Source organism: Oncorhynchus nerka, linkage group LG24 (genome assembly GCF_034236695.1).
Source record: "Oncorhynchus nerka isolate Pitt River linkage group LG24, Oner_Uvic_2.0, whole genome shotgun sequence".
In the NCBI taxonomy this organism is placed as follows: Eukaryota; Metazoa; Chordata; class Actinopteri; order Salmoniformes; family Salmonidae; genus Oncorhynchus; species Oncorhynchus nerka.
Window position 1 is genome coordinate 23,619,568 of NC_088419.1, and position 25,508 is coordinate 23,645,075.

At 40.7% G+C, this 25,508-nt stretch overlaps 3 protein-coding genes across 11 annotated transcripts in view; 1 reads left to right on the top strand and 2 right to left on the bottom strand.

Moving 5' to 3' along the window:
* Nucleotides 1-1,418: 1,418 nt before the first annotated feature.
* Nucleotides 1,419-8,367, top strand: LOC115107698 (protein LEG1 homolog). Its single transcript, XM_029631222.2, has 6 exons — nucleotides 1,419-1,757; nucleotides 4,094-4,177; nucleotides 4,703-4,881; nucleotides 5,031-5,152; nucleotides 5,409-5,647; nucleotides 6,107-8,367. The coding sequence occupies exons 1-6, from the start codon at nucleotides 1,463-1,465 to the stop codon at nucleotides 6,256-6,258; spliced, it is 1,071 nt and encodes a 356-aa protein (XP_029487082.1). The 5' UTR covers nucleotides 1,419-1,462; the 3' UTR covers nucleotides 6,259-8,367.
* Nucleotides 6,432-14,993, bottom strand: LOC115107699 (protein THEMIS-like). Its single transcript, XM_029631223.2, has 6 exons — nucleotides 14,702-14,993; nucleotides 14,141-14,290; nucleotides 12,984-13,445; nucleotides 11,406-12,451; nucleotides 11,134-11,266; nucleotides 6,432-8,457 (listed from the first exon to the last, which is right to left on the bottom strand). Exons 1-6 carry the CDS (start codon nucleotides 14,799-14,801, stop codon nucleotides 8,270-8,272), a joined length of 2,079 nt encoding a protein of 692 aa, XP_029487083.1. The 5' UTR covers nucleotides 14,802-14,993; the 3' UTR covers nucleotides 6,432-8,269.
* Nucleotides 14,994-15,374: 381 nt separating this feature from the next.
* LOC115107700 (receptor-type tyrosine-protein phosphatase kappa) overlaps nucleotides 15,375-25,508 on the bottom strand; it is a 164,249-nt gene continuing 154,115 nt past the window's right edge. For 5 of the 9 annotated variants that reach the window (XM_029631239.2, XM_065008731.1, XM_065008732.1 and 2 more), the window contains 14 exons: nucleotides 25,299-25,375; nucleotides 25,088-25,105; nucleotides 24,302-24,338; nucleotides 24,071-24,168; nucleotides 23,770-23,886; nucleotides 23,431-23,585; nucleotides 22,691-22,826; nucleotides 22,385-22,534; nucleotides 21,933-22,106; nucleotides 18,688-18,819; nucleotides 18,415-18,540; nucleotides 17,480-17,643; nucleotides 17,147-17,282; nucleotides 15,375-16,602 (listed from right to left, as the gene is read on the bottom strand). In XM_029631239.2, coding sequence (XP_029487099.1) covers nucleotides 16,549-16,602; nucleotides 17,147-17,282; nucleotides 17,480-17,643; nucleotides 18,415-18,540; nucleotides 18,688-18,819; nucleotides 21,933-22,106; nucleotides 22,385-22,534; nucleotides 22,691-22,826; nucleotides 23,431-23,585; nucleotides 23,770-23,886; nucleotides 24,071-24,168; nucleotides 24,302-24,338; nucleotides 25,088-25,105; nucleotides 25,299-25,375 — 1,574 coding nt within the window. In that variant the 3' untranslated portion in view covers nucleotides 15,375-16,548. The remainder of the gene's footprint in view (nucleotides 16,603-17,146; nucleotides 17,283-17,479; nucleotides 17,644-18,414; nucleotides 18,541-18,687; nucleotides 18,820-21,932; nucleotides 22,107-22,384; nucleotides 22,535-22,690; nucleotides 22,827-23,430; nucleotides 23,586-23,769; nucleotides 23,887-24,070; nucleotides 24,169-24,301; nucleotides 24,339-25,087; nucleotides 25,106-25,298; nucleotides 25,376-25,508) is intronic. The other 4 variants (XM_065008730.1, XM_029631243.2, XM_029631237.2 and 1 more) reach the window with 2 other exon arrangements.

Genomic DNA, 25,508 nt, shown 5'->3' on the forward strand with positions numbered 1-25,508 from the left:
AAACAAGAAATCTTGCAAATTCTCATAAAATAGACGAAGGGCTTTCAATTGATGAAAGCACATCGGCATAATTCAATTATACTAACAGGGTGTAGCGAAATGCTTGTGTTCCTAGCTCCAACAGTGCAGTAGTATCTAACAATTCACAACAATACACAAAAATCTCAAAGTACATTTTTTTTAATTAAGAAATATATACTGTAAATATTAGGACGAGCAATGTCGGAGTGGCATAGACTAGAATATAGTAGAATACAGTATATACATATGTAAAACAGTATGAAAACATTATTAAAGTGACCAGTGTTCCATTATTAAAGTGACCAGTGATTCCATATCTATATACATAGGGCAGCAGCCTAAGGTGCAGGGTTGAGTAACCGGGTGGTAGCCGGCTAGTGACAGTGAACAAATTCGGGGCAGGGTCGACAATGGCAGGCCAGGTATAGACAATGGTAGCGTTCCCCTGCTCTGACGTTGCATGCATCAACCAATGGTTGCGTGCCATGTCATCGACTGTGTCATTGACTGACAGATTGCTATAACATATGATCAGTGGTGTAAAGTACTTAAAGATGCACTATGCAGAAATCGCTTCGTCATTTCCTGGTTGCTAAAATTTTACTCCATACATTTCCCTGACACCCAAACATACTCGTTACATTTTGAATGCTTAGCAGGACAGGAAAATGGTCCAATTCACTAACTTATCAAGAGAACATCTCTGGTCATCCCTACTGCCGCTAATCTGGCAAATGTTTGTTTGTAAATGACGTCTGAGTGTTGGAGTATGCCCCTTGCTATCCGTAAATTTAAAAAACAAGAAAATTGTGTCCTCTTGTTTGCTTAATATAAAGAATTTAAAATGAGTAATACTTTTATTTTTGATACTTAAGTATATTTGAGCAATTACATTTACTTTTAAAACAAGAATACTTTCACTCAAGTAGTATTTTACTGGGTGACTTTCACTTTTACTTGAGTCATTTTCTATTAAGGTACATTTACTTTTACGCAAGTATGAAAATGTGGTACTTTTCCCACTATTGCATATGTGGTTAGCTGATACTTCAAATAGCTATCCAGGCATTGTAAGATCAGGCATGCGTCAGCAACCCCTGGGCAGAGGAACGTGCCCATGCTCTTTTAGAATAATGATGAAGCAATCACTGATGAATGAATGAAGCCTCTTACATCTCTATAGATCACGTTTGCTGATGGCTGATGTCTCTCCGTCTATGAACATTGATTGGTTGTTTTTCTGACTTCTGTCCTATGGCTTTTCAAAAGTACAGAGTGGACAGAAAACCGCATGATGAGAAATAGTGATTACAGTGGATTTACCCCCACTGGTACCTCTTCTCTGTCATGTGGCTTTGTAAGTCCAAAGTGCATTGCCCAGTCCAGTACAAAAGGGGGGATCTGTTACTTATTTAGGTGTGCAGTTAGTAAGGTAGCCAGCATGCAGTGCATCTGGACCCTCTCCCTGCTTCAGCTAGTTGCCCTGTGGGCCAACGCAGCAGTGGTCACTGAAAATGGCCTCCCCATCCTCTGGGACCAGGCACCCAGCCAGCTGTCAGAACTGCCTCAGGTGGACAACGTGGTCACAATCAACCCCTGGAACTACCTGCAGAGGATGAGTCTGTATAGGATACTGGTGGGATCCACAGACAAGTACATGGCCTGCATGGGAACCAATGAGACTGACAGTCTGTTCTGGGGCCTGCCTCTGCAGATGGGCTGGAAACTCAGATCAGGTATGTTGGGCAATCTTTAAGTAGCTTTGAAAAGCCAAATACAGTGGAGTCTGAAATGATTGACACCCTTGATAATGATGAGCAATAATGAATGTGTAAAATAAATAATTCAAATACTGAGCTATATATTATTTATACCAATGCAATTGCTCAAAGAAAGATATGTTTAACAAGTAATACGTTCTTCTCTCAAACAGGTATGTGTCAAAATTATTGACACCCGTAAGATTCTTGTAAATAAAGATATCATTTTTTTTGTATTTGGGTGAAAGATCATACCCCGAAGACATGCTAACCTCCCCTGTTATTGGTAATGGTGAGAAGTCATCATGTCATGGGGGTATGATATAACATGCTAACCTCCCCTGTTATTGGTAATGGTGAGAAGTCATCATGTCATGGGGGTATGATATAACATGCTAACCTCCCCTGTTATTGGTAATGGTGAGAAGTCATCATGTCATGGGGGTATGATATAACATGCTAACCTCCCCTGTTATTGGTAATGGTGAGACGTCATCATGTCATGGGGTATGATATAACATGCTAACCTCCCCTGTTATTGGTAATGGTGAGAAGTCATCATGTCATGGGGGTATGATATAACATGCTAACCTCCCCTGTTATTGGTAATGGTGAGAAGTCATCATGTCATGGGGGTATGATATAACATGCTAACCTCCCCTGTTATTGGTAATGGTGAGAAGTCATCATGTCATGGGGGTATGATATAACATGCTAACCTCCCCTGTTATTGGTAATGGTGAGAAGTCATCATGTCACGGGGTATGATATAACATGCTAACCTCCCTGTTATTGGTAATGGTGAGAAGTCATCATGTCACGGGGGTATGATATAACATGCTAACCTCCCCTGTTATTGGTAATGGTGAGAAGTCATCATGTCTTGTGGGGATGATATAACATGCTAACCTCCCCTGTTATTGGTAATGGTGAGAAGTCATCATGTCATGGGGGTATGATATAACATGCTAACCTCCCCTGTTATTGGTAATGGTGAGAAGTCATCATGTCATGGGGGTATGATATAACATGCTAACCTCCCTGTTATTGGTAATGGTGAGAAGTCATCATGTCATGGGGTTATGATATAACATGCTAACCTCCCCTGTTATTGGTAATGGTGAGAAGTCATCATGTCATGGGGTATGATATAACATGCTAACCTCCCCTGTTATTGGTAATGGTGAGAAGTCATCATGTCATGGGGTATGATATAACATGCTAACCTCCCCTGTTATTGGTAATGGTGAGAAGTCATCATGTCATGGGGGTATGATATAACATGCTAACCTCCCCTGTTATTGGTAATGGTGAGAAGTCATCATGTCATGGGGGTATGATATAACATGCTAACCTCCCCTGTTATTGGTAATGGTGAGAAGTCATCATGTCATGGGGGTATGATATAACATGCTAACCTCCCCTGTTATTGGTAATGGTGAGAAGTCATCATGTCTTGTGGGGATGATATAACATGCTAACCTCCCCTGTTATTGGTAATGGTGAGAAGTCATCATGTCATGGGGGTATGATATAACATGCTAACCTCCCCTGTTATTGGTAATGGTGAGAAGTCATCATGTCATGGGGGTATGATATAACATGCTAACCTCCCCTGTTATTGGTAATGGTGAGAAGTCATCATGTCATGGGGTTATGATATAACATGCTAACCTCCCCTGTTATTGGTAATGGTGAGAAGTCATCATGTCATGGGGGTATGATATAACATGCTAACCTCCCTGTTATTGGTAATGGTGAGAAGTCATCATGTCATGGGGGTATGATATAACATGCTAACCTCCCCTGTTATTGGTAATGGTGAGAAGTCATCATGTCATGGGGGTATGATATAACATGCTAACCTCCCCTGTTATTGGTAATGGTGAGAAGTCATCATGTCTTGGGGGTATGATCTTTGTGCCTCTGTAAATTTCTCACTCATCATTATTCACTATTCATTCAGGATTATGCATCGTCATGGTAGCGTCCACATGTAGAAGTGCTCAGAAACATATTCTATTCTTATTTTGGAGTCACTTTTATTATAAATGACACAATACATTATTTACCATTGATTTCTCAGCATTTTAATTATTGATTTTATATAGTCAATATTGCTCATCTTTATCAAGGGTGCCACTGTACATGCACATTGTCATGTAAACACTATATGCACATAGTTTTTTGGCGGTACAGTACACCAATCATGTTGACTTTGTTCTGGGGCAGGAGTGAATACGTTTCTCAAAGGTTTTCATGTGGAAATGAAAGCAAAAGGGATGTGACCAAATGCGCTTCTGTTCCTATAGGACGGTTGGTTGACCCTACTGGCGCTACAACATGTGGAAAGGAAGGAGATCCCATGTGCATTTCTGCTACAAGCTGGTGGGCCTGTAAGTACAGTAGTGTTACACATATTCAACCATGCAGGCCATGTGTGTGGCCCTACATGTGCAGTTAAAGGTCCAATGCAGTCCTTTTTTTATATCAATATCAAATAATTTCTGGGGAACAATTAAGTACCTTACTGTAATATTTTTCCATTAAAATCTTCAAAAATATACAAAAATAGCTTTTTAGCAAAAGCATTTGCTAGGACTGTCTAGCAGAGGTCTGAGTAAAACTGAAAACTAGCTGTTATTGGCAGAGATGTCTGGAACTCTTTTTGCTATAATGTAGGTCTATTAACTAATTTACCGCTTGGTGATGTTACCATGGAAAGCCGACACACCCGCACATGCAAACCTGCTGATTAGAAGCTCCTGTGTAGATTGTACTTTCAACGGGCAACTATCAGGAAATAACACTATCAGCTGTTGTACAATATAATACAAAAAAAATGGATTCTGACTGCACTAGACCTTTAACATTTACAGCTTGTCAGTAAAATACCATTAGTAACCTCTCTGTCTGTTCAGGTGTGAACTACTACCTTTCAGTGATCCCGTTCCTGGCTGCTGTGCAGAAAGACGTGATTGGAGATGGTCTCATTCAGGTCCAGGCACCAGCTGAGGCAGCAGAGGACTACTGCACCTCCTACACAGAGTGCTCTACTAAGTATCCAGACCTTATGGCCAAGTGGGAAGAATTCTTCCAGGTATTTAATGAGCATCTACTTTTCCCTATAGGAGGCATAATCTGTATGTTCCTTTAGTTGTGTAAGTTACTATTCAGAAGTGACTCATTGGTGATTGCATAGAATTAATTGTTGGTCTTGGTTTTTAATATGCTACCATTCCATTCTAGACTCTGAAAGACGTGAGTGCATCTGAGATTTCTGACTTTGAGAAAAGGGACCAGATTCTGGGTGTCTATTGGGCAGGTCAACAGCTCTCTTTGAATACTGCCTCAACCAGCTGCAGGGCAAAGTGAGTATGAACATATAGTATCATTCTGCAGGTCATCGCCAGTTGTCAGTGCGCTGTTTGTCTTCCTTCATTGTTGGAACTCTGACAACACATTTTTTGTTTCATTTAAACATATGACTCTCAGTTCAAACTGTATGCTCTGTCCTCCAATCAGCTTTTGCCTCAATCTAACAAAATAACAACATTATTGGACGCAATCACTGAGTCACAATTGAGTCCTTACTGTACGTCCAAATCAAACCTTTGAACTTTATAGGATGAGCTACTATTCCAGCCCAGAGGTTTCATTCGCCAAAAACTGGATGAACTCTGCAGACTACGTAGCAGCAACACACTTCCAGTCCAACCTGAATAACTCTGTGCTGTTCATGAGCCCTCTGCCCAGCAGGGTGCTTCAGGAGGGGGATAGCGCCCCTAACATAGCTGACCTCAGCAAGGAGGAAAACCACACCCTCTATATCTTTGGCTGGATGACCAGAATGAACAGGATTCTGAGTGAGTACTTTTAGTCTCTCAAGACAAATATTCAGAAAATATAATGATATGTTTTGCTTGTATGATAAGTAGAGTGAAATATACATTTCAGAGTCAAATTGAGATGGTAGACAGATGCCAGTCTGTAACAATGTAGTCCAGGGCTCTCCAACCTTGTTCCTGGAGAGCTACCATCCTGTAGGTTTTCACTCCAACCCTATCTAGCGCACTTCATTCTAATAATTACCTGGTTGATAAGCTGAAACAGGTTATTTAAAAATGGGGTTAGAGCGAAAACCAACCTACAGTAGGATAGCTTTCCAGGAACAGGATTGGAGAACCCTGATGTAGTCTGCAGTCTCCCTCTAGTGGTGAAATGTATGAAGTGCATTGAGAGATTGAGAGAACTACAGTAACACATCACTTGCATCATGTTAAACCACATCCTTACACGTTTTCCTGTTGTTTTCCTTATGACAGTGGGTTCTCTGGTGAGGATTTGGCGCTCGGCCATGTGCTCTGACAAGGCTCGGGAGAAGGGCCGGGAGCTCCTACAGGATCTGGTCCATGACCCTAAGTTTGCTGCTTCCACCTTCTTCTCCATTCTCAAAGAGATGACACGTAGCTGCTGAGGATTCAGCAAATCAGTCCGACACTCCAACTAGCTCAGTTTCAACCTGTCCCAAAGTTAACATCAGATGCCATTCATAATGATTAATTGTTAAATGTTTCTGAATTACATTTCACACAGTAGTATTTACACATCCTGAGTTATTGTAATGATTAATTTTCCACAGTAGGCAAATGTCCTTGTTGATTAACGTACAAACAATTTATTTCTTGTATCATGAATATAATAATACATTTAAATGGAAGAGTGGCTCAGTATAAAGAGCATAACATTTTGCTTGAAATATGAACATTACAGTGCCTTCAGAAAGTATTCACACCACTTGACTTTTTCCACATTTTGTTGTGTTACAGACGGAATTTAAAATGAATTAAATGTATACATTTTTTTCACTGGCCTACACACAATACCCCATAATGTCAAAGTGGAATCATGCTTTTAGACATTTTTACAAAAGTATTCAACCCCTTTGTTATGGCCTAAATACGTTCAGGAGTAAAAATGTGCCTAACAAGTCATATAATAAGTTCATGGACTCACTATGTGTGCAATAATAGTGTTTAACATGATTACCTCATCTCTGTACCCCACACATACAATTATCTGTAAGGTCCCTCAGTCGAGCAGTGAATTTCAAACTCAGATTCAACCACAAAGGCCGGGGAGGTTTTCCAATGCCTCGCAAAGGGCACCTATTGGTAAAAAAAAAACATAATTTAAAAATGACATTGTATATCCCTTTGAACATGGCTGTGTTAGGAGAAAACTGAGGATGAATTTACAATACTAACCTAGCTGACAGATTGAAAAGAAGGAAGCTTGTACAGAATAAAAAATATTCTAAAACATGTTTCCTGTTTGCAACAAGGCCTTAAAGTAATACAGCAGAAAATGTTGCAAAGCAGTTCACTTTTTGTCCTGAATACAAAGTGTTATGTTTCAGGCAAATCCAATACAACACATTACTGAGTACCACTCTCTGCATTTTCAAGCATAGTGGTGGGTGTGCTTGTAATCTTTAAAGACGGGAGTTTTTACAGATACAAATAAATGGAATGGAGCTAAGCACAGACGAAATTGTAGAGGAAATCCTGGTTTAGTCTGCTTTCCACGAGACACTGGCAGATTAATTCACCTTTTAGCAGGACAATAAACAAGGCCAAATATACACTGGAATTACATACCAAGAAGACAGTGAATGTTCCATTCAAGCCAAGTTACAGTTTCAATTGAAATCTGCTTGAAAATCTATGGCAAGACCTGCAAATGATTGTCTAGCAATTATCAACAACCAATTTGACAGAGCTTGAAGTATTTTGAAAATAATAATGTGAATATGTTGCACAATCCATGTGTGGAAAGCTCTTAGACTTAGACCAGAAAGGTGATTCTAACATGTATTGACTCAGGGGGTTGAATACCTATCTAATCAAGATATATTAGTGTTTTATTTTTCATGAATCTTTTACAAATGTTAGAATTTTTCTTCCATTTTTACATGACAGAGTATTTTGTGTAGATCGTTGGCAAAAAGAGTGACAATGAAATGCATTTTAATCCCACTTAGTAACACAACAACATGTGGGGAAAGTGACAATGGAATGCATTTTAATCCCACTTAGTAACACAACAACATGTGGGGAAAGTGACAATGGAATGCATTTTAATACCACTTAGTAACACAACAACATGTGGGGAAAGTGACAATGAAATGCATTTTAATACTACTTAGTAACACAACAACATGTGGGGAAAGTGACAATGGAATGCATTTTAATCCCACTTAGTAACACAACAACATGTGGGGAAAGTGACAATGAAATGCATTTTAATCCCATTTAGTAACACAACAACATGTGGGGAAAGTGTGAATACTTTCTGAAGGCACTGTACAGCATATATCACATGCCAACATTTGTATTGATCTTTACACAAACAATATGGGGGTAGACTTTGAGCTTGGGTTAGATATGTATTAGATTAGTCATCAAAACCAATCATTCACTTCTATACTAAACCTGTTTTGCAGTCTGCATGGCAATTTTTTCTGATTTCTTCTTGTCTGTTTTGTGAATACTTTGGTCATTAAATTTTCTCCTGATGCTGTCAAGTTCATCCTCATCAATGTATTCATAATCATGAGTGTAGTCATCATCCTGTTCAATTGTATTGTTGTGAGGACCGTTTTCTTCAACAATGGCTGGAGAGAGAACATAAACACAGCAAGGCAAAATAATCAAAGGCAAGATTTTGACAGAGAGATAAATACATTGCAAATCTATAAGTATTTTTATCCTCCTGAGGCCCAGCAATTCATTTTTTTCCTCTCTAGTTGATCAGTTCTTGGTCCGTATTTCAGAGGCCTTATAAGTAATGTCCCTTTGACAGGACATTCTGGGTTTTTCAATGATATCACATGTGTGGGGGTGGGTCCTTGACAACTGTATCTTCCTAGTTCTTATAAAAATGGCTGCAGTAAAAATGTGCACATTTGATGGAAATTTGATACTCAAATAGTTTCTATTAAGTGAATACATCAGGAATAGTTAAGTGAGTTGTCTGGACTATGTAATACTTTTTTCACATGATATAAGAGCTAAATAAGAGCTTATCAAGATATGTCCTTTGTAGTGGACACCCGGAAACCGTAACTATGTTTTTCATCTACTGTACCCATTGACTGTAATGTTTTATATATATATATATATATATTTTTTTTTTTAAATAATAATAATAATAATTATTATTATATAATAATAATATGTGTATATATATATATATATATATATATATATATATATATATATATATATATATATATATATATATATACAGTCGTATGAAAAGGTTTGGGCACCCCTCTGAGGCTGCATAATAATTTACTCTGTCGTCACAGAAAATGATCACAGTGGCATGCCATTCATTTTCTAATAAAAGCTGAGTACTGGGGTATTGTCCAGACAAATATTTTTAGTGTAGCAATATTAAGTTGTATGAAATTAAATCAGATGTGAAAAATATGCTATGCAAATATGTGGCCACCCTTGTCATTCTGTTGATTTGAATACCAGTAACTACTTAGCACTGATTAATTGGAACACACAATTGGTTTGGTGAGCTCATTAAGCCTTGAACTTCATAGACAAATGCATCCAATCATGAGAAGAGGTATGTAAAGGTGGCCAATTGCAAGTTGTTGTTCTCTTTGACTCTCCTCTGAAGAGTGGCAACATGGGGGCCTAAAAATAAATCTCAAATGACCTGAAAACAAAGATTGTTCAACATTATGGTTTTGAGGAAGGCTACAAAAAGCTATCGCAGAGATTTAAGCTGTCAGTGTCCACTGTGAGGAACATAGTGAGGAAATGGAAGACCACAGGCACAGTTCTTGTTAAGGCCAGAAGTGGAAGGCCAAGTAAAATATCGGAGGGGCAAAGGCGAAGGATGGTGAGAACGGTCAAAAACAGCCCACAGACCACCTCCAAAGACCTACAACATCATCTTGCTGCAGATGGTGTCACTGTGCATCGTTCAACAATTCAGCGCACTTTGCACAAGGAGAAGCTGTATGGGAGAGTGATGCGGAAGAAGCCTTTTCTGCACACACGCCACAAACAGAGTCGCTTGAGGTAATCAAACGCACAGTTGGACAAGCCAGCTTCATTTTGGAATAAGGTGCTGTGGACTGATGAAAAGATTGAGTTATTTGGTCATAACAAGGGACATTATCCATGGCGGCAAAAGAACACAGCGTTCCAGGAAAAACACTTGCTACCCACAGTAAAATTTTGTTGGGGGTTCCATCATGCTGTGGGGCTGTGTGGCCAGTGCCGGTACTGGGAATCTTGTTAAAGTTGAGGGTCGCATGGATTCCACTCAATATCAGCAGATTCTTGGGAATAATGTTGAAGAATCAGTAACAAAATTGAAGTTACGCCCGCCGGGGCGGGATATTTCAACAAGATGACCCAAAACACTGCTCAAAATCTACCCGGGCATTTATGCAGAGGAACAAGTACAATGTTCTGGAATGGCCATCCCAGTCCCCAGACCTGAATATCATTGAGAATCTGTGGGATGATTTGAAGCGGGCTGTCCATGCTCGGCAACCATCAAACCTAACTGAACTGGATATGTTTTGTAAGGAGGAATGGTCCAAAATACCTTCATCCAGAATCCAGACACTCATTAGAGGCTATGGGAAGCGTCTAGAGGCTGTTATTTTAGCAAAAGGAGGCTCTACTAAATATTGATGTGATTTTTCTATTGGGGTGCCCAAATTTATGCACCTGTCTAATTTTGTTTTGATGCATATTGCACATTTTCTGTTAATCCAATAAACCTAATTTCACTACTGAAATATTACTGTGTCCATCAGTTATTTGATAGATCAAAATGAAATTGCTGATCCAAACACCCAATTATTTATAAATGGAAATCGCTGAAATTGTCAGGGGTGCCCAAACTTTTTCATACGACTGTATATACACACACACATATATGTATATATGTATATGTATATGTACACACATATATACATACACATATACATATATACACACATATACACATGTGTATATATATATATATATATACATATATATATACACGTCCTAATGATTACTACAGAGGACAATTTTGCACTTACAATAATAGATCAATAACAACAGCAAAAAATCTTGGTAACATGTTCTTTTTTCATAAAATCCCCAACGTTTTGGGGATGGGGAGGTCTCAGAAGGATATTGACAGTTGAGAAATAAAGTTTAGTTGCAAAATAGTCTGCTGCAATATTTCATACCACTATCCCTCCAGCATGTTGAATGACCTAAAATTAACACAACTATTTTGATGGAATATAGAAACATAGACAAACCTTTTTGTGGGCCTGGTTTAGGCACTGCAACCAGACTTGTGAGGGACGTTTCATTTCTTGGTATAGAGGTGTTCTGTTCTGCACAATCAGACGAACTAGGGCTAGGCATGGCTGGTTTGGCTGTATGTGGGCTCTTCAATATAATAACACAAATCATTAGTACAGTAATCAATTGAATATAACTTTTTATTTAAATCTGATAGCTAATGCTGTTGTGTTATAGATATGTTATTATTTATTAATGCATGAACTATAATGGATGACTGACTCACCTTTGGAGAGGGGGGGTCTGGCTTCTTTGGCCTGGGAGGCTGCAGTTTCAATGTGTCTTCTAAGGGCTGTTGATGTCTCTTGGGTGGTCGAGGGGGAGGCAGCACACTGGCATTGACGTACCTCCTCAGGGTAAAATAGCAGTCCTCTCCTATCTCCTCCACAGCCGAGCAGACAGCCTTGCCCTGGGACGGCTCTGGGCCGCTCCACTGCTGCAGGAGCTGCAGGGTCATGTTGATGCGGTTGACAGGCACCTCCCAGCACTGGGCCAGGTCCGGGGTGGAGACAAGAAGGTAGGGGTCAGTGATCTCCTCCTCCAGCTGCAGCCCTGTGGCCCCAGCCAGGAGGTCCTCCATCACTGAGAGGTCCCTCATAGACACCTTGACGTTGAAGGGCAGGGAGAACCTGTGGCAGACCTCTGAGAGCATGTACTGCTTCTTGTCGTGGACCACCTCCACAAAGCCGCCATCCAGACACATGGGGATCAGCACGGCCTTGTACTTCTTCCCCACCATCTTCTCACAGGCCAGGGCCTCCACCGTCTTTCTCCTGCCACCATAGATCACCTCGCTGGTCTCCCTTTTGTGGACCAGGTACTGGTCTCCCACCAGTACCGAGGACAGCCCCTCGTAGTCGGCCTCAAAGGCCCTGGTAGCCACCACGTGGAGCTGCTCCATGTCACTCTTGGCTACCTCTAGGTCATATGCTGTGGGGAACATACGGGGCCTGCGCTTGAACCTGCCGTTGTAAGACACTGGAATGAGGAAGCGTCTTTGGGCCTCACTGCGGATCTCAGACGCTAGGATCCTCTTGGTCTGGTAGGCACTGTGGACAATGACTTGCTTAGAGGACGTCAGGAAACCCAATTCCTCCTGAACTTGTGATGGTGGCTCTATGATCTCAGCCCTGAAGGGGAAGACCTCGCTCGGCTTGGCAAAGACATCACGGAGTGACAGAGGCTGCATGAAACAGGCACCGTCACTCTCCTCGGTTACGTCCAACACCTCAACGTCAAGGGTAGATGGGATGAAAACAACGTTCTTCCCAACTGTGAACAAAAATGTGATTATTTCTGTTTAGTTTGCCAGCACAAGTGAGGATGGTCTACTATAGGCTAAATATTCTAATTTAAGACATTTATTATAAAAAATGTCTTGCCCAAAATAAATACATAAAGTATTATATATTTTTTAAATCAGAACATTTCTCTCTGAAGGTCTGATATTAGTAGATCTGTTTAAATGCTGGTTTGAAAAGTTTTTTTTGTTTTTTGTGTTCTACAAAGTAAACATTCATTGTGATTCCCTGACCAGAACGATGACTAGTACACTTCAAAACATCCTTTATTTTCATGTCTGCTTATGAAACCAAAAGTTGATGGCCCAAGACCAGTGTACTGTAGTTGTCATGTTCATTAGTTGTCAGTATTACGTGTTCTCTTTAAATAAATCGAGATAAGAAAAATGTAATTATAACATGAAAAATACAGAGTATCATTGTGTGATTTTATTTTATCGTGTTCTTCATTCCACATGACATTGACATAAAGTGAGAATATTAATGGGCTGTTTGACACTCACACTTGGACACAGTCTGGAGCTCATAGACAGGTGTGAGAACCAGATCTCCACTGTAGTCCTCTGGCAACTTAGACACACACTTCTCCTTTGATGGCAAAGACTTGGCCCAAGTCACTGTCCTTTTCCTTCCTTTGGGCATTTTCCATTCCACCAGCTCCCTGAGGGTGTAGAACTGGTCGTCGGCACACTCATAGAACTCCCCAGTGTGCGAGAGCTTCACAGTGAAGATGTGCTTGGAGTCTTTCCGCGTGACCTCACAGTCAACATGGCTGTCTCCGTGCTTCGTCCTAAGAGCAGTGATTCTGAAGCTCTCCTCAGCCTGGATGGTCCCCTCAGCCAGCTGTAGTTCCTCAGGGCAGCGGAACTCTGGCTGGCCCAGGCACTCAGGGCTGATACACACTGAGTCAACAATCTCCTGTATACTGGCGTATGGCCTCTTGTCGGCCACGATCCTGAAAAGGCCTGAAAATACAGGCAGGTAAAGCAATATATGACATCGTATTAATTGGTACAATGCACAAAACCACATGTTGATAAGGTACCTTTCTAACCCGAGAAGGGGTTTGGACATTTACATGTATAATGTAAACTGCAGTACATGGTAATGTGGTGGGTACTCTCTTCGTTCGCAGGACTTTATCCTGCTAACTGTCCCAAATGTCCGAACTGAATTTGGTCAAAGGGATTTTATGTACTCTGCGCCATCGGCTTGGAACGCCTTACAAAATAGTTTTAAACTGGAAGAACTTGTCCCGATTGTGTTTTTAAATGACTGATGAAGAATTTTGAGACTGATTCCCTGTCAATGTTTTTAATTGGCTGTTTTATGATTTTGTTATACTCTTGCGAATTCTATGGTTTTTACTAGATTACTTGTAGTTTTTCATGTTATCTGTCTAATTGTGTAATGACTTGGCGCGGCTTATCTTGGCAAGGACGCTCTTGAAAAAGAGATTTCAAATCTCTATGAGCCCTTCATGGTTAAATGAAGGTTAAATCAAATAAAAAAATAAATGGTAAAGGACAATAATTAATACAATTATTAAAACATTTAAATCTGAATATATCAATCCACATAAGTTTTATAAAGGTACAATTTGACAACAAAACATTTTGATTTCATGTTCAAGGTACAGTTTAGATGTTTCTGGACTCACCTGGATAGTCGAGAGATAGATCTACTGTCATAGATTTGGAACCCTCAGACTGAAGTTCCACAATGAGTCTGGTGACACTGATCCCAATGATCTTCAGGAGCTCTCCATAGGAGAAACTCCACTCTCTTCCAAACAGCTCATACACAGAACCTGGTAGAAAGACATTTCAATGGATCTATTATTTTGGCAATGAATGGACCTAAGTACAGTCGTCGATGGTCTATTCTCCTTGTAGAGTAACAGATCCAATTAAGTAAGAACATAAGGGTGGTAACTCTATAATTGCTACGCATGAATAAGCATGAATAATTCATTTATTAAGAATTTATATATTATTCATGAAAATGTATACATTTTACCAAACAATATTTTTTTCAAAGCTCCAGTTAAAAATAATAATCGACATCAGTTATACGTTGAATTTTGTAACGTGAAATACCTAATGTTTATATAATTGTATAGTAAAATACTGCATAGCCTTGACCCGTTACTTTAAACTCAAATTATATTATATTCCAGTCCATTAAAAAAGGACTTAAATAAGGGCTTCTTCAGTCTTACCTTGAAAATAATATCCAGATTGTATCTGCAGTACTCTAGGGAGAGACTTGGCATCAAGAGAGCGGGTGAACTTTTCCAATGTCATAGCCATCCTTTCCATTTGGACCCTGGGTGACCCAGACTATGTGTACACTAAAGGAAACCTAGAGAGGAGATGCCATCTTCTCCATGGATCAGCAAAAGGTTGAGCCAAGGTTTTGGTATAACCTAAGTGCCAGTGCTTATATTTTAGTATGAAGTCTCTCTATACCCTACAGTGAACAACTCAGTGACACAGAGAGAGAGAGAGCACTCATCTATGAGTCACGAGGGCTGCAGCAGGTGTTACAGGAGCACACACACTGCAGCCGGAAACCAGAAACAACTAACCACAACTCACTAAGTAGCTATGAGAACAACGCCACAGACCAATGATATATCAGTCACAATACCTATGATTCACATCACACCAGAAAATGACACTTGTGTTTAGTGACTTGCAGTTCTGCAAAGCACTGGATTAGAGTGGAAATGAAAACACAAAAGGCAGCACAGTGTCTTCAGACAAATAGATCTGTATCTAATATGTAGTGATCAGATTAAAACAATAAAGTGAATCGTTTGTGAACAGCTAACATATCACACATATGACCAAACGAAACATCATCTCGCCTGCAATGATACTTACGATGTCTTACACAATGACATTTTATTCAAAGATTTTTTCATTTTTTATTACAGCCAATAAAGCCAACAGTTACAGACAAAATAATGTATGAAACATGACTAAACTGCACATGATAATGACTTGCTTCCTTTTCTCCAGGAGGTCCACTCATGTCCCACATCAGTATGGCTGGCCGCACACCTGCCTCTGCTGCGTGGGCTTACATCCTAATAAGCTGTGTCTAATACTGATTTGAATTCCCCGGTTTTCTCCGCCATGTTCCTTTTGTTTTTCCAAAATACCATTGCAGGTTGAGAGATCATCCGAAAAAAAATATAACTATTTTATAGTCACCACATGACCTTCTGATATTCTATCTGCATGGGTAGAATTCACAAGCATTATTTTACACAAATAAACCACTAACATCACATAGAGGATAAGAAGAAATTGAAAACAAGATATCCTACTGAAATGTATTCTAATACTTAAAAACAACAATAAATGTTTACGGTTTAAAGTCATAGCTAGGTAAAAATGGAATGAACATGATTGTTTTTAGCTTTCAAAAAAATAATACAAGTAAACAATAAATACAAACAATATGCTTTATCCATATAGACATATTTACATAAGTCTTTGGCTTATGATTAAGATTTGCTACAAAATAAAAACCAAAATGAGTCAGCCATCAGAGCACGATACAAACATTACCAAGCCAATGTCACGTTAGCACTTCTATTCATGTATAGAGCGCAATATTTTTTCTTTCACATTTGCGATGGACTTCTATAGAAATATATTGTTCGTTGACAATAATGCTGATAATATAGAAGAAAAAAAGTATGCTGTTTTTGTTGTTGTTGCATGCAACACCTTGGCATTAGTGTTACCCTTTTCAACAATGGCTGCACAAAATAATAACTACATCTGCAAAAGACATTGAAGCAAATGTGGCCTAGTGGCCGACACTTGTTTCTGTGGCACTGAATACGGCGAAGTACTGTACAATGGAGACATTTACAAACCACTCACATCATACTCCCAGTACAACTAGAAACATTAAAGATTTCTCAAAAAAAAATCCCAAACCATCTATAGCAGTCTGTATAGGCTTAGTTAATGATGTCCGCCTCCACACAATCTGTAGCGGTGGAATGGTTGCCAAGATCCAGAGTTCTGTTCCGTCCCGTCTTCTTGGTTAAGAGGTCTCGATGAACTCCAGAGCAAGGTCGTAGCAGAAGCGGTACTGATCCTGTTCAGAAGAAAACACATTGTATTAACCGCTGTGGTGCTAAACACGGTACAACAGAATATGATGAACGATACAGTAATAACATGCTGATAACAAGTTGAATCACTACTGAAAGGCATTTTCAATTCTTAACATAAAAATATGTTATCTGTTCTCTGGCAGTGAAATTAAGAGGTAACTTTAACACAGGGCTGCATAGGCTGTGTAAAGGATGAGGTGAGGAGTCTTTCATGTTAGCCCACAACAGTTTATTTTATATACTCAACAGACTCTTCTGTGCACTTCTCGGTGATCCATAACATTATCATTGTTGGATAGTTTTGACAATATTGCTTGGCTAAAATGTATTTAAACACATTCTGCAAAACAAATCTAATGTGAGGTGTTGCTATCTGTTCTCTAATACCTCCATATTAGTGAATATCACCAGAAATGAGAGGTGGCGTAGGCCTATGCTGATATATTAGCACCATAATGAGTCAGAGATACATCTGTCTGAAACTCAGTTTGACTGATCTGGAGTCAGTTAGTTGGCCTGTCTTACCGGGCTGTCCACCATGTTGGGCTTGCTGTTCCTCAGGCTCTTGACTGCGTGGAACACGTCCACCACATTCTGCCTCTTGATCATCTCACACACAATGCTGATAGCACAGAACATCCCACTGCGCCCACCTCCGTTTCTACAGCACAGGAACACAAGGGTGGAGGTGTGAGGTTGGCTGGGTGACTTTTCTACTGAACTGCTAAACTTGTGAAATATAATAGGTGGGTGCAGGTGGAATAGAGATGATCAGATTTTTATTTGAAAGCATGCATGTAGGTGTTAGTGTGTAGGAGTGGTGGTGGTGGTGGTGGTGGAGGGTGTGTGTACACTCACAGGCAGTGGATGATTGTGCGTCCCTCTCCCTCTTCACACTCCTCCTGCCACTTGTCCACCTGCAGTATGAGCTTCAGGAAGGAACGCTTTGACGCTGGGACTTCTCTGTGGGCTGCCCAGCCCAGGTACTGGAACTGCCTCACCATCAGATAGCCCTCCTGAGGCTGTGGGGAACACAGAAGCACACATCAGCAACGGCAGCCATTTTGGCTCTTACTCTCAACTTCATAGCATTATTCTCATCGAACCATCCAAGTACTATAACCTTGACTGGTATCCTTACCTTGAGTTGTGTCTGAAGGCCCATAGTGACAAAATCCACAGCCAGGCACTATCATAATTAGCATAGTCCAAATTCAAGAATGTAAAGAGATGGTTAGATGTTAGCAAAGCTGCATTGCAAGCAGAAACTCTCTCTAAAGCACTTTCAACTAAGTTTGGTGGTTGGATGAGTTTGCAGGAATTTTGTTTACGCGCATTATACTGAAATAATTGCTGAAATTTTATCACTCAAAACTCTGTTGTTTGCTGTAACATGGACAATAAAGTTGTATTGTATTCCATTGGGCACTCAGATGTGGATTGATTTAGCAGACGTGAACAAACTCACCGGTGGCTTGATGGAACTATCAGACAATTGGAATATTACTGCAAAAGTAACCACATTATCGCGGGGAAGAAAACATGGACAGGTTCTTCATGAGTATCGACACTACCAAACTTAGTTTGAAGTGCTTTTGAGGAAGTTTCTGCATCAAATGCAGCTTTGCTAACATCGGTCCGTCTGTCAACATTCATGAATTCAGACGATGCTAATTATACTAGCTCCTGGCTGTGGCAAAAGTAAACAATCGATTGTTGTGGGTTCTATCACAATTGGCCTTCAGACACAACTTAAGGTAAGGGTAATACATTATGGGATACTAGCTACTTACTCTAGTGAGGTTACATATTCTGAAGAGACGGGTGATGACGTCACAATCCATGGAGCAGGACATGCATTCAACTTGGACAGGACCGTAGCGAAGCGTCCCCTCTTCAGGCCAATACTGAGGGCAGCCCTGATTGACAACAACAACAACAACCTTAGCAATGACATGTACCTTCACTCAAACCTTAGGAACCGTATTCGAAAATGCACAATGACATTTGGAATCAGGGTCCACAGCAGTGAATGCAGGAGGGTGAGGTGGTCAGGTATTTATTACCTGCGCTAGGTCAATCTCGTTGAGCATCACCAGGGAAGTGCAGCCGTAGTCATACACCAGCCTCCAGAAGTCCTTGACTGTGTTGGGCAGAGGGTGCTGGGTTACGATGAAGGCTGCTGGCTGTCTGTAGCTCTACAGTGGACGAAAGTCAACAAAGAACCATGTAACATCTCATAGCACTGAGTCTGCAGACATACAGAGAACACATTCTAGAAAATATGGTACATCTGTCACAATGAACAATGTGTAGATATATGACCATGCAAGGAATGTGGAGAACTTTCACATTTAAGACCAGGGCAATCCTTGGGGTGGGCATGCTTCTAGCAACCGTATATCAATTAAATGAAGTTCTGCTGACATACATCTTAATTAAGCCATGAAACAAATCCAGTATAGTTAGAAGCATTTAATTATTGAGAAGGGAAAAGTTCAGAAATTACCTGGTATTCTTCTGACGGCTTGGTTAGAAAAAGTCCAAAAGTTTGTAAAACGTACGAGGAAGTGATTTAAAATTGCCCTCCAAATAAAAAAGCTCATAATCTGGCAAAACTCTTCTGTGCACATGAAATACCATCTCCCAAGGTCTATGTCAAGACATAGGTTTTTATTCATAGAGGTTTGTCTCATTCAGATACACATTTCTAATTTCTATTGGAGTTCTAGCAAGATCTGAGAAGAGGAATTGAATTCAACCTCTTTGCATAAAATATACTGTATAACACAGAAGAAAAAATCATGGTCATGTTTAGTAAAAGGTCACCAACCACATTATCTCTGCTATATGCAATGTATTGGAAGGAGGGTACAGCTATGGGGTGGCTTCTCATCCTTCTATCAAGTACACATCTATGACAAGATCATTCCCAGAAGATGGATTCACTTTCTGGCACAAATCCTGATATCAAACTAAGATAATCCTGATCCAAGAGTTCTAATAGTGATGCATACTGTTGTAATATGAGGATATGGTTGTAATATGTGGATACGGTTGTAATACGGTTGTAATATGTGGATATGGTTGTAATATGTGAAAACTGGAGTGAAGTTACCAGCTGGAGTGTTGTTTGAACTAATAATAAAATATAATGTGGTTTATACACTGCACTTGTTTCACTTACCCCGGCCTTCTATCAGACGGGTCAAACTTCTGATTTATTTGAAAATCCAAATGATTAAAAGAACAAGTGTAATTTAGGTCCACATGAATAGCCATCTTGAAGAATACTGTCAGCGTGATATAGTTGAAGAGTTAGATGACCAAAATTGTTTTTTTAAATGTATAAAAATGTAGCAATTTTTTGTGTGTTATTTTCATTAACATCACTACTTGCACTGCCAGAAAATAATAGAAGGATAGCCAAAAAAATAACTAAAAGCCTTGAGCACACATTAAAGATACAATGAATATCAGTCCTTCTACATTTTCCAAAAGAGTACAGAAAACAGAACAGTATACACCTGGATTTGTCTCTAGCTTTCTGTCGCTACTACACATTCAGACAACATCTAGTTCACTTAGTAAGTCGAGTGAGTGTGTGTGTGTGTGTGCATACAGTTGAAGTCGGAAGTTTACATACACTTAGGTTGGAGTCATTAAAACTTGTTTTTCAACCACTCCACAAATGTCTTGTTAACAAACTATAGTTTTGGCAAGTCGGTTAGGACATCTACTTTGTACATGACACAATTAATTTTTCCAACAATTGTTTACAGACAGATTATTTCACTTATAATTCACTGTATCACAATTCTAGTGGGTCAGAAGTTTACATACACTAAGTTGACTGTGCCTTTAAACAGCTTGGAAAAGAACAGAAAATGACGTCGTGGCTTTAGAAGCTTCTGATTGACGGCTAATTGACGTCATTTGAGTAAATTGGAGATGTACCTGTGGATGTATTTCAAAGCCTACCTTCAAACTCAGTGCCTCTTTGCTTGACATCACGGGAAAATCTAAAGAAATCAGCCAAGACCTCAGAAAAAAATTGTAGACCTCTACAAGTCTGGTTCATCCTTGGGAGGATTTTCCAAATGCCTGAAGGTACCACGTTCATCTGTACAAACAATAGTACGCAAGTATAAACACCATGGGACCACGCAGCCATCATACCGCTCAGGAAGGAGACGCGTTCTGTCTTAGAGATGAACGTACTTTGGTGTGAAAAGTACAAATAAATCCCAGAACAGCAGCAAAGGACCTTGTGAAGATACTGGAGGAAAACGGTACAAAAGTAGCTATATCCACAGTAAAACGAGTCCTAAATCAACATAACCTGAAAGGCCGCTCAGTAAGGATGAAGCCACTACTCCAAAACCACCATAAAAAAAGCCAGACTACGGTTTGCAACTGCACATGGGGACAAAGATCGTACTTTCTGGAGAAATGTCCTCTGGTCTGATGAAACAAAAATAGAACTGTTTGGCCATAATGACAATCGTTATGTTTGGAGGAAAAAGGGGGGAGCCTGCAAGCCGAAGAACACCATCCCAACCGTAAAGCACGGGGGGGGCAGCATCATGTTGTGGGGGTGCCTTGCTGCAGGAAGGACTGGTGCACTTCACAAAATAGATGGCATCACGAGGAGGGAAAATTATGTGGATATATTGAAGCAACATCTCAAGACATCAGTCAGGAAGTTAAAGCTTGGTCGCAAATGGGTCTTCCAAATGGACAATGACCCCAAGCATGCTTCCAAAGTTGTGGCAAAATGGCTTAAGGACAACAAAGTCAAGGTATTGGAGTGGCCATCACAAAGCCCTGACCTCAATCCCACAGAAAAAAGTTTAGGCAGAACTGAAAAAGCATGTGCGAGCAAGGAGGCCTACAAACTTGGCTCAGTTATACCAGCTCTATCAGGAGGAATGGGCCAAAATTCACCCAACTTATTGTGGGAAGCTTGTGGAAGGCTACCCAAAACATTTGACCCAAGTTAAACAATTTAAAGGCAATGCTACCAAATACTAATTGAGTGTATGTAAACTTCTGACCCACTGGGAATGTGATGAAAGAAATAAAAGTTGACAAGTCTGACATTTCACATTCTTAAAATAAAGTGGTGATACTAACTGACCTAAAATAGGGACTAATTACAAGGATTAGATTAAATGGCAGGAATTGTGAAAAACTCTGAGTTTAAATGTATTGGGCTAAGGTATGTAAACTTCCGACATCAACTGTACATGCATGTGTATATGCATTTATATACTATGTTTATGCGTGCATGAGGGGCGAGGACACTTACATCCATGAGGGCAGCGTTGATGTAGTTACTGCTCTCCCCGTCGATAGTGATGAGGAAGGGCAGACAGCGGTCTGGAGGCAGCATGTCCATGAAGCGGTTCTTCTCGTGGTTCCTGGGGAGCAGGGCGATGCTGCAGTCCTCTGGCTGGGGCTGAGGGGTCACCGAGTTCAGTGTCTGAAAACAACACAAATAACATGAAACCACAAGTCAGGGAACATTGTTTGTTAGGAGACATGAGATATGTCCCAAATGGCACCCTATTCCCTTTAGAGTGTACTACTTTTGACCAGAACCCTGGTAGTCGACTCTACAGGGAATAGGGTGTCATTTGGGATGTAGCCATGATCTATTTCCCTGTCTTTATTGCCGTTTTTTATTGTTGTACGAGACATGAAAGCCTGAGGAGTTAAACAGAACTTTATGCCCCAATAAATATGGAAGGCCTCCAGTACCTGGAATTCATCTTTGAGGTGTGAGGAGTTGCTCTGTGAGTCTATCCTGATCATGTCGTAGTAAGCTGCTTTGTACTCGCAGGCAGGGATGGCCGTCTCGCCACACAGACAGGCTTCTAGGATGGCGTCATGGATGAAGATGTACTGCTCCTGTGGCCGGACCACAGACACACACTCAGCAAGGGGAAGGCACTGCATCTCCAGACAGTCCATACATACAGTAGCATGAAATGCACAGACGGACAGTAATGGTGAATGGTGTTAATGTTAATTGGTGAGGTGTGTGGCAGTGGGTCTAGTAGTCACCTCAGTCTGTACCATGTTGATGCGTCTGGAGCGCAGAGCCTTCACACAGTTGTAGATGTCCACCACGCCCTCCCTCTCCGCCATGTCCAGCATGATATCGATGACGATGTAACAGCCTGTGCGTCCGGCTCCGGCGCTGACCAGGGAGAGAGGGCAGCGAGAGGACCGGAAGGTGAGCATGGCTGCACAGCACTACACTTCAACAGCCTACATATCTAACCATTGTACAGTACACACAACAATGACGCTCAATCCACAATCCCCCCCCACCCCAATACACATGTAAATATTGGACTATAAATTGTGTCTCCCTGTATTATACTGATGCTTATTCTATTCTACTGAGCCATTTACTTTATGTTCCTATTCTTATCTTGTATTATTTCTTATTGTTGTTGCATTCTCCAGAAGGAACCTGCTAGTAAGCACTTCATTGGACGATGTATACCATGTGTATCCTGTACATACGACTAATAAAACATGAAACTTGATCTGTGCACACGACTAAATTGACAAGCGTGTGCATTGTTCAACAACATCCACAACAACCACATCCTGCCAAGGGGCACGGTGAAATTGTATCTACAGTAGGCTAGCTGTGGTTGATAATATTGAAGCATGCTAGCTAGTCCGGGTGCACACTTCACATGTGAGAGATCAAATAAAAGTTAATCGGAAGCACCTGTTTTCTCAGAATATCTGTCTGAGAGCTTAGAGGAAGTGACGTGTTAGGGGCTTACCTGCAGTGCACCACGATGGGCCCAGCGCTGGGGGGGTTGGAAATCTTGACCCGGCGGATGAAGGAGAGGAGGCCCGTGGCGTGGTAGGGCACTCCGTGGTCAGGCCAGCCGGTGAAATGAAACTGCTTCACCTCGCGCAGCTCATTAAAGCCTCTCTGATGACAGAGAACATACAGGTTATTAGTTCACAACTGGTCTGGGTTCAGTCTGAATTCTGATTTTAAGGGTCAATCATACAACAACAAAGTGGTGGATGTACCAATCCCAGATTGCCCCTTTAACGGTTATAGATCAAACTGTTGAACATAGGCGTGAGGAGTGGATAAAGGAATGACTCACCCTCTCCAAGGTGAACGTTCTGACCACATATTCAGCAAGGGGCTCCACCTCCACAAACGTCACTTTGAAATCACCATAGACCTCAGCATCATCGGGCCAGTACTTGTAACACTTCACCTACAAGAACATGAGTATTTAATTCATTTAAAACAAAAGACGTCTTTAAATACTACACACACATCAATACACACAATATATGCCCAGGTATACAGTATGTAAGATTAATATACTGATCAAGGGCCTATAGTACATTGGCCTCCTGTGCTTTTGGATCTGACAGTAATATGACACTATCACCTACCCGTCCAACTTCCACGAGGTTGGTGACCATGACGATACAGGCAGACTGCTCTTGCCAGACCATCCTCCAGAAATCATAGACTGTCTCATGGACAGGCCCTGGAGAGGACAACACATATCCATCAATCAATCAATACAAATAAATGCAATATGTGAACTAAATACAATACAATCTGATAACTATATGAGAATCAAATCATTCTTTAGAGGTGGGAGGGGTACTTATTCTTACCTTGAGTTGCAATGTAATGACTTGGCCTCTGATACCCCTGAAAAGTGCAACAATCACAATATGTTAATATCATTGGGTAAGACTTTTATATAGTGTAGCAACAACAGCAGACTACTACATACCACACCGTGCCTCAACCCCAGCTTGGACTGCATGAGATCTATCTTCATGAAAGTCAATGGCTTTATGTGCTATTATGCACAGAGCTGTTCTCATGTATCCATTCATTCACTAATAGAAACTTTCAATGAGAGCACATTTCCTTCTTGTGCCTTGACTATCTGTCCATTAAATTGACATGTATTGCTTTGTGAAGCTCAACTCCGGTGTACTTTAATTGCCAAGAATGTTCCATTATTGATTACTTCGTAGGAATTCTACATTATTGTAATTGGCTGCTTATGTACTAAGTTCCTTTATAGAGTCAATAGGTCCTAACACTCCAAACGATCCCTATCAGATTTGATCTGGCTGGGTGCAGGCACAGTAGGGGAGGAAACAAAAGAAAAACACAGGCGACCACCATCTTGTAAATATAACAACCATTCCTATAGAGAACAGTAGCACACGGTTCAGGGATGTACACGTCGGGCATGAGGACATGTGAAATGAGAGAAGCTGATGAACAACAGAATGGTAGGATCAAATCAAAAAAGAGAGGGGGGTGGGAGACGGGAGAACATCTCATGCGTTTCCGTGCAGATGTTGTTAGAAGTAACCAGAGGTGAACGAGGAGGGAGAGTGGGAAACATGAGGTGTGGTGAGGTCCCCTACAGTGATACTTACATCCCTGTACAGCCATATCTACAGCCCAAATCATAGGCAAGAGTGAAAGAAAGCACAACAATGTCAGTGAGTACAAGCACTTTGACTGAAGGAGGGAAATAAAAGCTGTATTCATATTGTTGACAAAGACATGCATAGAGAAGGCCTCACATACGAGAGAAGGACGGTCGTGTCGCACACGTTCGCCAATGGAGGAGGCTGCGCCACTTACGTCAATGTAGTTGGCGTTGATGTAGTCAGAGGAAGGGTCGTCTTCCATTGGTTGCAGGATCACTCTAGAATGATCGTCTGTAAAACAACATGGGTTAATAGGCTGGATAGTTTTATTTCACTGACAGCAAGTCCAATTTTCTGAGATTAGGAAGAGTCAGGCAAGGATATGATAACATATCAATTTGATGGTTTTCCATTTTAATAAGCT

Excerpts from the sequence above, each read along its gene's own strand:
- LOC115107698 (XM_029631222.2), top strand. The coding sequence starts at position 1,463 with ATGCAGTGCATCTGGACCCTCTCCCTGCTTCAGCTAGTTGCCCTGTGG. Across the intron at positions 1,758-4,093 it reads GGGCTGGAAACTCAGATCAG|GACGGTTGGTTGACCCTACT; the intron begins GTATGTTGGGCA and ends CTGTTCCTATAG. Across the intron at positions 4,178-4,702 it reads TGCTACAAGCTGGTGGGCCT|GTGTGAACTACTACCTTTCA; the intron begins GTAAGTACAGTA and ends CTGTCTGTTCAG.
- LOC115107699 (XM_029631223.2), bottom strand. The coding sequence starts at position 14,801 with ATGGAAAGGATGGCTATGACATTGGAAAAGTTCACCCGCTCTCTTGAT. Across the intron at positions 13,446-14,140 it reads TCTATCTCTCGACTATCCAG|GCCTTTTCAGGATCGTGGCC; the intron begins GTGAGTCCAGAA and ends CTGTATTTTCAG. Across the intron at positions 12,452-12,983 it reads GCTCCAGACTGTGTCCAAGT|TTGGGAAGAACGTTGTTTTC; the intron begins GTGAGTGTCAAA and ends TTTTGTTCACAG.